General features: G+C 40.2%; 1 protein-coding gene across 1 annotated transcript in view; it reads left to right on the top strand.

The window, feature by feature from the left end:
- Positions 1 to 16,016, top strand: part of itpr2 (inositol 1,4,5-trisphosphate receptor, type 2) — a 65,929-nt gene that overhangs the window by 6,818 nt on the left and 43,095 nt on the right. Inside the window, exons 5-26 of the mRNA XM_034084383.2 lie at positions 358 to 516; positions 1,709 to 1,807; positions 3,313 to 3,396; positions 3,511 to 3,657; positions 4,204 to 4,299; positions 4,579 to 4,623; positions 6,203 to 6,354; positions 7,164 to 7,263; positions 7,481 to 7,641; positions 7,737 to 7,878; positions 9,462 to 9,620; positions 10,390 to 10,562; positions 11,390 to 11,509; positions 11,758 to 11,943; positions 12,553 to 12,804; positions 12,884 to 13,031; positions 13,181 to 13,328; positions 14,280 to 14,467; positions 14,584 to 14,701; positions 14,795 to 14,858; positions 14,996 to 15,161; positions 15,445 to 15,612. Coding sequence (XP_033940274.1) covers positions 358 to 516; positions 1,709 to 1,807; positions 3,313 to 3,396; positions 3,511 to 3,657; positions 4,204 to 4,299; positions 4,579 to 4,623; positions 6,203 to 6,354; positions 7,164 to 7,263; positions 7,481 to 7,641; positions 7,737 to 7,878; positions 9,462 to 9,620; positions 10,390 to 10,562; positions 11,390 to 11,509; positions 11,758 to 11,943; positions 12,553 to 12,804; positions 12,884 to 13,031; positions 13,181 to 13,328; positions 14,280 to 14,467; positions 14,584 to 14,701; positions 14,795 to 14,858; positions 14,996 to 15,161; positions 15,445 to 15,612 — 3,075 coding nt within the window. The remainder of the gene's footprint in view (positions 1 to 357; positions 517 to 1,708; positions 1,808 to 3,312; positions 3,397 to 3,510; positions 3,658 to 4,203; positions 4,300 to 4,578; positions 4,624 to 6,202; positions 6,355 to 7,163; positions 7,264 to 7,480; positions 7,642 to 7,736; positions 7,879 to 9,461; positions 9,621 to 10,389; positions 10,563 to 11,389; positions 11,510 to 11,757; positions 11,944 to 12,552; positions 12,805 to 12,883; positions 13,032 to 13,180; positions 13,329 to 14,279; positions 14,468 to 14,583; positions 14,702 to 14,794; positions 14,859 to 14,995; positions 15,162 to 15,444; positions 15,613 to 16,016) is intronic.

Here is a 16,016-nt window from a genome sequence, read left to right as displayed (position 1 = left end):
TCACTTTACAGGGCTGTGGGTTAATGTAGTGGGAATAAAAACAAACAAGCAAATTATACATTGAGAGTATAATCAAGTGAAAACTATCCATAAGGAAACAATATTTAGTTGGAGTCCCTATATAAATATGTCTTATTGCATGAGTAAGAATAATATAACAAATAAAAGTTGTATAAAGTGTTCATTTTAGTACTTTTTATACTTCTGAGATTACACGTTTCCTAATTTTACTTGGTGCAGGTTTGAACTCTTTATGGAGTATTTCTACAGTGTCGTATGAGTAATTCACTTAATGAGTTGAGGACTTCCTCCACCCCTATGTTTCAGTATTTAATCCCTTTGACTCTTCTGTCTCAGCTGCTGCACATTAAGAGCAATAAGTACCTGACGGTGAACAAGCGTCTCCCTGCTCTCCTGGAGAAGAACGCCATGCGGGTTTCTCTGGACGCGGCCGGGAACGAGGGCTCCTGGTTCTACATCCAGCCCTTCTGGAAGCTCCGCAGCGAAGGAGATAATGTAGGCCTCCCCCTTTTCACATTACTATAGACACAGAGTACTGTTCAACAACTTAACATTCCTCGCTGTTATAAGTAAAGCAGATTTTTCATCCTGTCAGTTCGTTGTTCGTCCTGTCCCAGTAACATTTCTGATTTTGTCCTTCCTCCTTTGGCTTTAGCATCCTATGGTTAAAGGTATTGCTCCTGATTGTGCATGGTGTTTGTGCATTAGTCATATACAGAATATCATGGAAACAGCATGGACGCACCAACCTTCCCATTGCATGTTAGACTCTTAGGATGAGCTTTAAAGCACCCAGACGGTTGTTACTTGCTATCCACTGAACGTCACTGATGCTGCTTCGTGTTATTTAAAATGTTTTTAAATATTGCATGAGGCTGGTTAACATGAGATACTGTGTGGAGTCTTTTATAACTTGGATTTGGTAAGAGAGCATGTATTGTGTAACTGATGATACAATGACAGGCAGTGTACCTCTGTGTGCTGCATTCATGTCCTCTCAACACCGTATGATAAACTTGTTTGCTGTGAACTAGGGTTGGCAATAATTCAATATGATAGTTTATCGTCTTTTAATGATATATAATTGTAACGTGATGAAGTCATCCATCTAGCTATTGTGGTACACAATTATGTTGTCTAAATGAATAAATTGCACACGTACTAACTCTATTGTCATAGACAATGATCTGAAATATTTTAAAGGAATGTAATTTTAAGATTTTAGTTATTATTCATTAAACTTAACAATACTTATCAGTTCAATGTGATTACAAAAATGTCAATACGGTATAAATGTTAATTACATTTATTTTCATAAAACAAGTGTTTGTTAATTTTGCCCATATTTTTTCATTAATTTAGAAGAAATACTCATCAATATATTTATTTGATTCCCATAAAACATGCTATATCTGATGTATACTGTTATCATAGCATGACGATAAAAATATTTTTGCGATGTCACCCAGCCCCACCGCAAACAACTCACTCATGTGAAGCTCAGCCTGTTGCTGCTGCATATATCACCTTTTTGTTTTTATTTTAAATCAGGGGATGTTTGCAGACTTTAGACAAGCCCCGTGCATGGTCACATTCTTACTTAGTCTATTTAAACACTTCTGGAAGTTTACCAGCCTGTGTCTCGTCCTGCGCTGCAATATGACCGCTGTCTCTCCTCGTGTTGAAGGTGGTGGTTGGAGACAAGGTGGTGCTGATGCCGGTGAACGCAGGGCAGCCTCTCCATGCCAGCAACATCGAGCTGCTGGACAACCTCGGCTGCAAAGAGGTGCGACTGTTTTGTCTATTGTTTATATATGGGCTGAAACATAGCTGTCAGTTTTACCACAAAATACCAATTGCTTGTCTTTTTGCTGTAGTGAATCAACCTTTTTTTCCTTAAATGTTCACAAAATACAAAAATATGTCACATTTAGCCAGGCCAAGTGTCAATACATCGGTGGTGGCTGGTGCATTTTTCCGGGCCGGCTAAAATGATTGGTGGTGCTTTTTACAGCACCACGGCTTCCACAGATGACATTTTTTTATGGATTTTTTGTCAAAGCACTTCAGATATTCATTGCTATCGGGATGTTAAGAGCATTCCATGGAATATAACAAAAAGTGTATTTCGAGCCGGTTTCTCAAACTTACCTACCCCACCTTTAATTACTCACATCTGTCTCTATCTATGCTGGGTCTGGTCCATAGACTGGTCTGACCCTGACATTTAAAAAGGGAGCCAGAGGAAGCAAAATATAGCACTCGTGTTGCTACAGGTAGTTAGCCCAGCCTTCTTGCTAAACCAGCTCCTTGAAAAAGAGCACGTATACTGCCTTCCTCTGTCCTTAACTCCTGCCTATGTCAGGCTGATGAGGTCCGAGCTCTTTTACTCTCAGCTTTCCCTCCACTGTCCTCCTCTCAAAGAGTGTTTCTTTAAGTGATTAAACATCATTGTCCTTCTCCATATTCGCTATCTAGTTTTGTTTACACTCCCTCTCCATCTAACTCTCTCTCATTCAAACGTCAATCACTCACTCTGGCGCTCCTGCTGCCCCCTAGTTGTTGGCGGTGTCAACAGCTGCTTGGGGCGCAGTTTGGTGCACCCCGAGGTGCTCCTATCACTTGCATTGAAGAGGTGTGGACCGCGCATGCACCACTTATAACGAGAGTCAATGGGTAAAGATTTCTGCGCCCCAAGCAGGAAATACGTGACTTATCAGTAACTTTAGACATCGTAAAACAATTGTTATCTATATTTTATCGTAGATTATACATTTAACTGACACCAACTATATAAAATGTACCTTGTTCATTAAAAAATGTTTTTATAAAATAAAAAATCTAGAATGTGGGAAGAGGTGGGGCGTTGCCCCTAGCGCCCTTATGGGCCGGCCGCCACTGCAAAACATCATAACAAATAATAAACACACTGTACCCAAATGTGTTGTAGTGTTATGTGAAAAATACAGAGCAATCAAACTATTCTTAAAGTACAAATAAAGAAAAATAAATGTAGAATTAACTAAACTTAGATACAAGTATAAGCAGGAAACTGAACAAATCAAAGCAGTTTTGCTAGTTAAACTATATACAGTGTTGTGGTCTTCATGATTCAATAAACTCAATAAAAAAAAAGACAGCTTAAGTTATCTAAATAGTTGTTAATATTATTATTTTGTCGTAGTTCCTAAACTGGTTGAAATGTGTTAAACATTTGTTTTTGCAGGGATTTCAACAGCTGTGTGTGTGATAAACATCTTAATTTCATGTTGTGTTTTCCTCATGCTCCAGGTGAATGCTGTAAACTGTAACACCAGCTGGAAGGTCACCTTGTTCATGAAGTTCAGCGACTACAGAGAAGATGTGTTAAAGGGGGTGTGTTGTTTTATCATTTTTACATCGGTTTCCTCATGTTTTTTAAGCAGACCAGCATCAACTCTGCTCAATCATTTTTCAACCTTCTCATGTTTTGCTTTTGCCCTCCGTCAGGGAGACGTGGTGAGGCTTTTTCACGCCGAGCAGGAGAAGTTTCTGACCGGTGACGAGTACAAGAAGCAGCAGCACGTCTTCCTAAGGACGACCCTGCGGCAGTCTGCCACCTCCGCCACCAGCTCCAAGGCTCTCTGGGAGATCGAGGTGAAACACAGGAATTAACAACATGTATATATCTTTGAAATGTCAAGCCATGTTGGAGTTTGAGTAACAACCAGACATAATAATAAAAATGACCGTGCTTAAACGGAAGTTGAGATTAACATACATTTTAATAGGAGCATTTCCTAATTATTTAGGACGCAATTTCCTCTTGGATAATACATACTGTCTGCCTTTTTTAAGCCTCTAGTTCCTTGTCATTTACTGTCTATTGTACTGTGTATTCCTCTTTATCAGCTTGCACTACTGTGAGTAGAAGTTCCTGTTGTCCCTTTACTGTGTGTGCCAGTATCAACTTATGTTACCATATCAGTTGTTGACATGACGTTGCGCCAGTATGACAAACTAAAATTCCTGTTGTACATTGCACAAAGGGACTTTTAGTCTGACTTACCATAGTGACAGAATTAACTGGATCTCATAAGGTTTGTAACCTTTTCTAACTCAATTAAAACAATATAATAACAAAAAGATGAAACCCTCCATCCTGCGTACATGTAACTATCATTTGTTGTGTTCCCATGCCAGGTTGTGCACTATGACCCCTGCAGAGGTGGAGCCGGCCAGTGGAACAGCCTCTTCCGCTTCAAACACCTGGCGACTGGGAATTACCTCGCAGCTGAGGTGAATTAAAAAAATGTTTTAGCCCATTAAATAATTTACTCAGAGAACCATTAGAGAGCAGCCTGTCTCAGTCCTTTTTTGAACTGAGAGGCTCTACATTGCATTTAAAAAGATTTCAGGTGGTGTGCTGTAGGTGGCAGTATTCCCATTGATATTGCTCTCATCACCCATCTTCTGTTGGATAGTTTGGATCTAGGGTGATGGGGATGATAATGGCAGGATAATCGTCAGTGTTTTCAATATCTGAGGTCTCAGAATCACCTCTTAATTTCTCTGCAGGCGAACCCTGAATTCAAAGACAACACGGTGGAGCCCAAAGGAGAGGTGAGTCAGTCGAACAAGCACCTTCAGCTTTAAAGTCACAAACGCACAGTCTCACCCTGGCTGCGACTAACAGATTGTGCACATTATTAATGGGTCGGATTGACTGAAAAAGAGTGATCTAGTGACCACAAGGGATTACTCCAGTGTTTTAGTGGAAAGATCAATTATCTCAGCGCTTAAACATTGTCCGTCCAACGTCTCCTCATTCTTTGGTTATGCAATAGCAGTAGTTCTCTGACACTAACAAACGAACTCTGGATCTATATCTAGAAATGTCTTTCAGCTCTCAGCTACCTTGCACATTTGTATTCTGGCAGTGCGAGGAACACTCGCACAAACTCTGCCAGCCTCGCACACTTTCTCATGCACATGCTGAATTTCAGACACACAGGGGGCTCCTTACATAACGTCTGGGTGTGGGGGTGCCCTGCGAGAGGGGATGGAGGGGAGGCAGACGTGCTGTCTGCTCTGCTCCACTCGCCTGTGCTAAGCTGGTGGGGTGAGTCACCAGCAGAGGAGGGGGTGAGGAAGAGTGGGAGGATGGAGAAGCTGAGGTGTGGAGGCAGCTCTAGGGAGCTTCCCATTGACATGCAGAGAACAGTGGGAGAAATTAACCCTTGCCATTATGTGCTGCATCTGCACTGCGTTGACTGTAGCAGCCTCCGTACCGCAGTGTCTAACACCACACACAGGAGGCTCTCTGGCTGCCGCTCATGCAATTTGATACCTCATTAGTGTTAGAAGCTGTGACGGTTTAGTTTGGCTCACATCCGTGCGTTCTCAATTATAGATCTTATCAACAGTTGGGCTCATTTATCAGAGTTGATGTGTGGAAAGATATGTTAACTTGGAAGAAAACATGTCTATGCTTCGCCTTGAATGCACTTACTAATACTAAACATAACAAGTGTCATTTGAATTAGGCTGTTGAATTTAGCAAACAATACAATTTATGAACAAATGTCAAATGTGTGCATGCAGATATACATTTTTTGACCCATTACTGCTGGACACGAAAACAACAAGGTGTTATCCTGCTGTGCAAACTGCCTTTAATACTACACTAGTAATCATTAGCGGACAGTAGGACATTTTAAGTTTTGTAACACTCCACTATAATATCCTGTATAGTTTTCATTGTTGATGCTATAGTGTAAAATAATTTACCAAACATTGTTGCAGCTATACAAATTAGAAAATGTGCCTTTTTTCTGAACCTTTTTTTATTAGAAATGGGGTTATTCTGATCTATCATTTTGTCCGCAAAATATCAGAACATGCAAGTTTCCAAAGTCTAAATGTGGCTATATAGTTTGTTTTACTCAACCAACACTAAATAAAAAAGAAGATATTCAATCTGCTGTCAAATATGACCAATCAGTATATTTGATAGGCTTGAACCAGTCAATGATTAGATTTTTTTTTATTAACTATTTGTACATACAAATGTTCCCCATGTTTAAAAGATTGTCAGCGGATAATATAATCCACTGTGTCAGACATTGATGAAGGATTTAACTGTCTTTGCCATTCAAGCTTTAAACTACAGATGCTAATTTCTACTGTGTGTGTTTTGCAGAATGAGACGGACACTTTGTTCTCTAAGAGGAAGCACCAAGCAGCAGAGAAGATTGCTTTCACCCTGGTTTCTGTTCCCCATGGGAACGACATTGCCTCTCTGTTTGAGCTGGATGCCACCACTCTGCAGCGAGCCGACTGCCTGGTGCCCAGGTCAGTCACTCACATGGGGGGGCAACAACAACAGGTTACATCTGATGTCGTGTTATCCACAGGGGGCATTTTTCACCACACTTCACAGAACATTTTAATATTTTGATTCCAATCCAAAATAAACCAACACTTGCTCCTGGAAATGCTCACAAAAAATTGGACCTGGAATAGAAGCTAGTGGGAGTTTCTTATTTAATTTGCATGATATACGCACCATACACACGCAAAGATGATAATTTTAACATGCGAACACGTTCTCATGACAATGCTTCCCTGCTGACAGTCAAGTTCACTATATACTTTCGTGGGATTTTTTTTATAGTTTAGCAAATCCCCCAAAAAATCCCACGAAAGTTAAAATCAAGTTATAATGAACCTGACTATGATGTTTAGCAGGCATAATGTATTCCATGTATTCCATTTTCATATTAATTTAGCGTGTTAGCATGCATAAGCTAGCTAATTTCTGAGGCTGCTGGGCTGCTTTTGAAGTTATTCGGTCATAAATAACAATGTTTTTTGGACACATTTGAATTTTGACTTGTTTTGTCTTGGTAAACATAATATGAACAGTTATGTTTTTACAATTTTATCCTGAGGATAACATAAATATCTGGGCCAAATCTCATGACAATTCCATAGTTGTAAAGATATTTATGTCCTGATCAAACGACATGACACAAATGCCATGCCTCAAGACATGCTAGCAGCTAATTGACACTTGATACCTTTTAGTTCAAGTACAGCAGCAAGCATACAATCAACTTAAAATGAATGTGGTGTTAATGATTGGTCCCATCCTTCCCCAGAAACTCGTATGTGAGACTAAGGCACCTGTGCACCAACACCTGGGTGACGAGCACCAACGTCCCCATCGATGCAGAGGAGGAGCGTCCGGTCATGCTCAAGGTATACACCTTTCCACATGTATTGTTGACATGAATGTTTAGTGTTTCTTTTTGTTTTTGTTTTGTTATATAACGCCTTGTGCGGAATGCTTTGGCAAAGTGTAATATGTGGTCATGCCAATAAAGCCCCTTTGTATTGTATTGTATACACTAACACACATTCACAAGTAAAACAAATATGAATGCATATTAAACATTTCTTTTGGCTGTCACAATAGATTGGCACCTGTTCTACGAAAGAGGACAAAGAGGCTTTTGCCATCGTATCTGTTCCTCTGTCCGAGGTCAGAGACTTGGACTTTGCCAACGATGCCAGCAAGGTGCTGGAGTCCACCGTGAGGAAGCTGCAGTATGGCAACATCGCTCAGAACGAGAGGAGGTACAGAGGCGTGAGCGTGACGACTCAGGTGATACGAGATGATGTGCATATTTTATGATCTCATGTGTTTTTTTTGCCCTTCATATATTTTTCAGGTTTGTGACTAAGCTCCTGGAAGACCTGGCTTTCTTTGTGTGTGTGGTACCAAACAATGGCCAGGATGTTCTCTCTGTGGTGACCTCCACTCCCAACCGAGAGAGGCAGAAACTCATGAGGGAACAGAACATCCTCGCCCAGGTCAGCACCAGTACAGCACTTGTCTAGCTCTACAGAATGCAGATGAATCTTAGGTTTAACTCGGAGTTCATTGAGGACAGTGATGCCAAGTGAAAAACGTATTATCAGATTACTATTGGGTGATATTTTATAATAACTACAGATTGGCCATAAACAACCAGTGTGTAGAATAATGTAGGCTCTTATGGCATAAAAAGACCACAATATTCATAACTATGTTTCAGTTAGTGTAAAATCACCTGAAGCTAAGAGATGTTGTTTTTATTGCCTGAGAATGAGCTCTTTGTTCCAACATAGTCCTCTTACTGGGTCTGCCATGTTGTATCGCAATGTTTTAACTAGACCATTAAGATGTTAAAAATGTTAAGTGTCTGTAGATTGGGGACACTTGGCTTGCATTGCCCAGTGTTTACCTTTGCCATATGACATTAAGGAGGCTGGTGTTAAATTACAGGCTGTTTTTAATATTATTCAGACTCAGCTCGCTGAGCTTAAGCTTCTTTTAAATGTTGATAAAACCAAGGTAATGCTCTTTTCTAAAGCTAAAAAGACTACAGGCACTGCTTTGGATATTGTTACTATGCAAGGACAAGTACTCATAGTGGTTACCTGTTATAAATACCTAGGTATCTGGCTTGATGATTGTCTCTCTTTTAAACTTCAGGTCATTAATCTGCTTAAAAAACTGAGGGTTAGACTAGGGTTCTTTTTCAGAAACAAGTCCTGTTTCTTGCTTGAGGCCAGGAAAAGGCTAATCACTCCGACCTTTTTACCTGTGCTGGACTATGGGGATCTGGTCTATATGAATGCACCTGCTAATTGCCTGGAAAAGTTAGATGCCGCCTATCACAGTGCTCTGAGATTTGTTACCAACTGTAAAGCACATACTCATCACTGTACCCTGTATGCCAAGGCAGGTCTGCCTTCACTAACTGTACGGAGGCTCAGTCACTGGTACATGTTCATCTATAAAGCCATGTTGGGTGAACTACCTTTTTATATCTGCTCTCTGATCTCTCGACGAATTGAAAGGACGTATTGCCTGAGATCTCATGATGTGGTTTTATTAAATGTGCCAAGTGCTAGGACTGTCTTAGGGAAGAAAGCTTTTAGTTGTGCAGCTCCACTAAATTGGAACAGTCTGCAAACATGTTTAAAACTGAGCACTTTGGTTCCCCTGCATCATTTTAAAACTCGGCTGGGACACATGCTGTTTGATACTCATGGTACCGGTCACTGTAAATAGAGTTTGTAAACTGTACCCTGTACATTATGTTGTATGTCTTCCTTATTGTTGTGATGTTGTTTTTATGTTACATATGTAACTAATGTCCTGCAGGTCACCCTTGAAAAAGAGATCTTTTGATCTCAAGGGGCTTTCACCTGGTTAAATAAAGGCTACAAACAAACAAACAAACAAACAAACAAACAAACAAACAAACAAACAAACAAACAAACAGGAGACCTGTTATCCAGCATTTCTAACCTTCATTAATAACACTTTATAGACAGTGAATATTGCAATGCTTAGTATTTAGGTTCTTGGTTGAACAAACAGTATTCATGGGTTTCTGTTCCTCCAGATCTTTGGCATCCTGAAGGCTCCGTTCACAGACCAGGGCGATGGTCCGATGCTTAAGCTGGAGGATCTGGGAGACCAGCGCTACGCTCACTTCAAGTACATGTTGAGACTCTGCTACAGGGTGCTCCGCCACTCCCAACAGGACTATCGCAAGAACCAGGCAGGTTCCCTCCGTCTACACAATGGAGCTGTCATCAGGCTCATTATCACGGGCAGAGAGAGCTGACTAATGACTGGGATCATATCAGTGTATAGATTCTGGCAGACTGCCACTGGATGCAATATTGGATCACAAAAATGAACTCATGTTATGTGATGATTTATGCCTTTATGACACATTCACTACTTTTGAAGTGGGTAAAAGAAAGGTATACCTCCTTTTAACAAATCAACTAAATATACAACATTTTCTAGTGACACAATTTGGAAGATGTGCTCACTTTTCTAAATTCAATTCCATACAAAGTTAATATTTTTGTTATTTTGTGTGCTCATTAACCAAACTTGCCTATTGTGCAACCTCACTTGGTCTTTGCTACATTTTAATTTAGCTAATGTTGCATTTTACAAGCTAAAATGTAGAACGTAGATGAATTGATAGAACCCAACCCCTTGATGAAAACAGTCATTATTTGCTGCCGTTGCCTAATTCTAAATAAATCCTGTTGAGCTGTTCAGTGGCTAAAAGGCTGCGGGTGTGACAGCCTGCTCTCAGTTCACTATGTGTAACTTTTTTAATCATTTTGTTTATCTTTTTTTATGAAAATGTTATCTTGTTTTACTTCTTCTCCCTGGGTGATGGTGAAATGAACACATAGCGATTCGGCAAATGTTTATGCTCTCTGTGTTTCCCAGACTTTTTTCTCTTAACTTCACCTTACCACCATTTCTATCTTTTTTTATAACCAATATTCTCTTGTGCCACGTAGGAATATATAGCCAAAAAGTTCTCAATCATGCAGTCTCAGATTGGGTATGAGATCTTGGCTGAGGACACAATCACTGCCTTGCTGCACAACAACCGCAAGCTGCTGGAAAAACACATCACAGCCAAAGAGATCGAGACCTTCGTCAGCCTGCTGAGGCGCAACAGAGAGCCCAGGTCAGACATGGACACCTCCAGGAGATTAGACGACCAGAGAGGAAAATGATGTATATCTAGAGATCTGACACAGTGCATGAAAATTAGCAGTCCTACATATGACTTTTGTTGCAATTGGTTGATTTTCTAACACAGAGACAGAACACTGACACAGGAACACGGTATAACACACAACAATGCAACCGGTACATCTTCTTACCTACTTAGCTCTACTTTTGTGAAATTTGAAATGTTCATTTTTTCTTTTTTGAATAATAAAATATCAATGTTATTTTTTCCTGAACAACACTTAGGGTTCAAGGTTCTTTATTGTCAAAGTAACATAGCTACAGAGTAATTAGGTCACAGGCTTCTCCAACAATGCAACACAATAATACAGATAAGCAGACAATATTAAAACAATATTAAAATATACTATATTAAAAGTAATACAAAAAGAAAAATAGTTTTAAAAAAAGTGAGAAAAAATAGTGCAATATTGCAATATGAGTCTATATACAAGTAATATACCTTAATATTAAGATAAATGGAAATAGGAAAGGATTTAACGGCATTGAAACAATAAATATATAATAATAAATAAAATATACGTGTTTTCCTCCATTATATATTATAAGATGTCACAGTTATTGTGGTTCCGCTGCTTTATAAAGAATATACTGTGAACTACATACTGTAAGAGAGTTTTTAGATGGAAATAGAAGAGACAAAGATGTTACAGGAACACACACAAACTTCATGTGTACAATCGGTTTATGAACTCCTTTGCTGTAACACTTGTGTGTAAAACATTTGTTAAACATGGTGATTCGTCTCTGCTCTTTCAGATTCCTGGATTATCTGTCTGATCTCTGCGTGTCCAACAAAACTGCCATCCCCGTCACACAGGAGCTCATCTGTAAATTTATGCTGAACCCCACCAACGCAGATATCCTCATCCAGACCAGGTGAGTCACACCCTGTGGATCTATTTTTAAGCATCCAAGTTGATCCGTTTCTAGTTCAGATCATCATCTCCAAACATGTACAAACACGCACATTCAGTACGCTCTGAAGCATGTGCTGTTTCCTCCAGGGGCCCTGTTGAGAAAAATATATTTTCAGCAGCAGCATCACATCAGAATGTTATGTGTGCAATTTTTCTAGTAACTGCTTTATGTCACACTCTCTCCCTCGCCCTCCCTTCTCCCACCAGACTAATCCCTAACACGGAGGCCACCCTGGAGTCCTCTCTGCTGCAGGAGGAGGTGGAGGAGGAGGAGGAGGTGTGGCTCTACTGGATCGACAGCCACAAGGAGCCTCACGGAAAATCCATCCGCCACCTGGCCCAGGACGCCAAGGGCACCCACAAGATGGATGTAGACATTGTGACCTATTACAGGTGACGATGGAATACTTGCTTCTAGTTCCTCAGTGTACTACTCCTTCCTTCCCCAGCAACACAAAACGAGCTGAAACAAATATATAACTTTCTATGCCTATAATGCATGATAAACATACTTATGAGGCATTATAATCTGCTATTAGCATCACTTTAACAATCATCATAACATTAGACCATAAGACTATTAAACACATGTGTAAAGAACATCCATAAACATTCATCTGTTTGCATCTAGCAAATTATTTATCTATATATCATATTCCATTAACTTTTATATAGACTCTAATGGCACTATTTTTAATTTGTATTTACTTGCACATCTCAAAACATTCTCTTGTACTATTTTATTTGTTTTTATTTGTTATATGTCCTATATATTCATGTTGCACTGTTGGAGGAGCCTGTGACTTACGTTTTCCATTGCCATATCTACACTGTAGCTAATTTGCACATGACAATAAAGCCTTGAATCTTGAATCTTTACGTTTATATAGCCCTTTTGAAATAATACTTTATTAAACTGGGCAATCACTGACATTTTCTTTTCTACCATTATCTTCCACCTTCTGCAATCTGCAATAAAAACACGTCCTTCTCCTCCCGTAGGTACCAGTTGAACCTCTTTGCTAAAATGTGTCTGGACCGCCAGTACCTAGCCATCAATCAGATCTCCTGTCAGCTACCAGTGGATCTGATCCTGCGCTGCATGTTCGACGACTGCCTGCCCTACAACCTCCGAGCCTCCTTCTGCCGCCTCATGCTGCACATGCATGTGGACCGGGACCCTCAGGAGGCCGTGGTGCCTGTACGCTACGCCCGCCTCTGGACAGAGATCCCCTCCAAGATCACCATCCATGAGTGAGTGTCTGTGTGACTAGGCGTGTTATGTACAACTTTTTTTTGTGATCCAACACAAACAGATTTTGCTCCTTTACAGGTATGAGTACGAGTCCACTGACACGTCAACAGACGAGATGAAGAAGAAGTTTGCTCACACCATGGAGTTCGTGGAAGAATACCTTAAAGATGTGGTCAGCCAGCCGTTTCCATTTGGGGATAAAGACAAGAATGAACTCACGCTAGAGGTGAAATAAACTCTTCAGACTACTTTCATCCACACTTATTTTCCAAGATACAGAAGTCTTCTTCAGTCTTAAATTGTGCTCTATAAATTAGATTCAATGTGCCACTGTTAAGGTTTTTAACACCACAATGTGTTCCCTCTGTCTTCCAGGTGGTGAATCTGGCTCGTAACCTGGTGTACTTTGGGTTCTATAGCTTCAGTGAGCTGCTGCGCCTCACACGCACTCTGCTTGCCATCCTGGATATTGTCCAGCACCCACTCACCTTCATGAACAAGCTCAACAAGAGCCCAGAGGCCGGTCAGTGCACAGCATCAGTGCTTCATTCATTCCGTTGGCAACTTTGTTATTTAGCACTTAAATAATAGATAGAAAGTTTAAACCTAATGAATAGAATCGTGTTTGTTGTTTCCTAGTTCAGTGACTAAGATAATGAAACAAGATATGGCAGTTCCACATTTTGGTTCCAAATGTTAGGAAAGCTAACAAAAAAGTAGGATTCATTTCAAATAAAGTACAGAGAAGATCCCAGCATCAGTAGAGTTTGTAGTTGGGAAATATGGATGCAGCAGTTGATAAATGTATGCAGGAGCAAGGCTATGCATGAACACATCAGGATTTAGAATTCAACTGTAAGAGAAACAGGGAGTCACAGAGGGAGACAAATGGGGTATTAGTCTTGCTTTCAAGTTCTTTTAATAAGAGCTTTTGGTCCAAAGAAGCCTGGGTGTCAGTGAAACAAAAATAGTAAGTTAGAGAAAAAAGGAAATATGAATATATGAGATCAGAAATCACTGAAAGAAAGAACAGATCTGCTTTTGGGAAGGACATATATTTCTTTTATCAAGGTGGTTAAATGGTCTGAACACAATTACTACAGGTTTATTTAAGCTAAATAATGTTATAGAGCATCCATTTGATATATTTCGTTACATCGTTTTATGTATATATATATATATATATATATATAACTTTGACAGGCTTGAGCTGAAATGTCAACCAATGGAAATAGATGTAAAGGATAGGCTTTTCAAACACACGCAAGGCAAGGACATTTTATTTATATAGCACCTTTCAGCACGCGACTATTCAAAGTGCTTTACAAAATAAAAATAAAAGACATTTAAGAATAAATACAGCATAAACACATTATTAAATGACATTTAAAAACAGGCATAAAAAAGCAAAGATAATGAAATAAATAAATACACACACTCATGCAAAATGAATGAAGATGAATGTTTCTTTTAGGCAACAATGTCCTGCGAACGATTCATGGAGTTGGAGAGATGATGACTCAGATTATGATGAGTCGAGGTGTGCCGCACAGCCTCCCTGACACCTCTCCGTCCCTGCGCTACGGGAGGGGACACTTCCTGCCGGATAATGAGGATGTCATGGTGATGGACACCAAGCTAAAGATCATTGAGATCCTGCAAGTAAGTGCTGCCTTCGGGATGTACTCAGTGATTTATGATGACATTTGGCATTAATACAAATGTTTTGATTTTAGTATTTGATTCTATTTTGTTTATTATTTTTGTTTCCTTGATAGTTCATCCTGAGTGTGAGGTTGGATTATAGGATCACATCTTTGCTGTCCATCTACAAGAAAGAGTTTGGGGACAAGACCCTAACGGAAAGCTCTGTCTCTGATATGCTTCCTATGCCACGTGAGACTTTAAAATCTCTACATGCAAGTACTTGAACGTTGTTTTTATCTTTTTAATGAGGTGTTTACTGATCTGTTGTCCACTTTCTTCTAGCTCTAGCTCCTGCACCAGACATAGATGAGATTGCGACCAAAGCAGAGAGCATGTTTGCAGGGAGGTAAGTGTCACTCAAACACTCACGCAGATAAATGAATAGGAGATGTAGGCTGATTGTGTTTGACCTGCTTTCTTAGTCTCTTGCCAAATGATCGCATCTGCTTTAAAACTCCTGTCTAAGTTTAATTGCAATTTCAGCGCAGAGTTGAGTGCGGTGGAGCTGGACGATGAGGGCGGCCGCACGTTTTTGAGGGTTCTGATCCATCTCATCATGCAAGATTACCCTCCGCTGGTGTCTGGCTCGCTGCAGCTTATCTTCAAGCACTTCAGCCAGAGATCCGAGGTGCTGCAGGCCTTCAAACAGGTAGCGAGACAGCATTTCACTAAAGCATTGGCGTTAGACACTTCCTGAGATAATCAGTCTGGATTAGGAGGGTCCTCCTAAGGGCCAAGCACCAGCTGTTGTAAACTCTCTCACTAAGAGCTTCCTCAGCTGGATGACAGAACTGCACAAACTCACTTCTAAACAATGCTCTGCCTTTCCAAAGTGCACTGGGACTATCTTGGCAGGGATATGCTTTCATACACATTTGTTTTTTTAATATCTCGATGTCTGGTTTATTTCTCATCCTTTGTGTGTCCTCCAGGTCCAGCTGCTTGTGTCAGAGCAGGATGTGGAGAACTACAAGCAGATCAAGACAGACCTGGACCAGCTGCGTCTGACTGTGGAGAAGTCCGAGCTGTGGGTGGAGAAGAGTGGAGTCTACAGCAGCGAGGACCTGGGGGTCAGACAGGGCAAAGAGCAGAACCTAGAGGTGTTGCACCTTTATTAAATGGTGTCCAGCAATAAAGTATAAAAGTTCAGATTTAAGTGAGAGATATTTCTCCGCAGGAAGATACTATATTTACCTCAAACATCAGTCATTCCGCTGCACTGTAAATACTGCACTTGTTTGTTGTCATTGTTCATCAAAGCTGATGGAAAGCTGCTTTGTTGGCTTAGTACAAAGGCATAATGCATGATAATGTCTGGCAGAACGGGAATCTGCCCTAAATCAGTTTTTATTAGTCAGGCCCATGTCATATAGTGTGCCTTTTTAACATTATTATTTTTACAATAATGCAATGATGTGAATGATAAGGATCATAGCGGAGACTTTATCCACAACACTGACAAATGGCTGGAAAATGCAGGATGTACTGTGTGTCGTAAGTGACA

The sequence above is a fragment of the Pseudochaenichthys georgianus genome, chromosome 6 (assembly GCF_902827115.2).
Source record: "Pseudochaenichthys georgianus chromosome 6, fPseGeo1.2, whole genome shotgun sequence".
NCBI classification, from domain to species: Eukaryota; Metazoa; Chordata; class Actinopteri; order Perciformes; family Channichthyidae; genus Pseudochaenichthys; species Pseudochaenichthys georgianus.
This window is presented reverse-complemented; position numbering and strand designations above follow the sequence as displayed.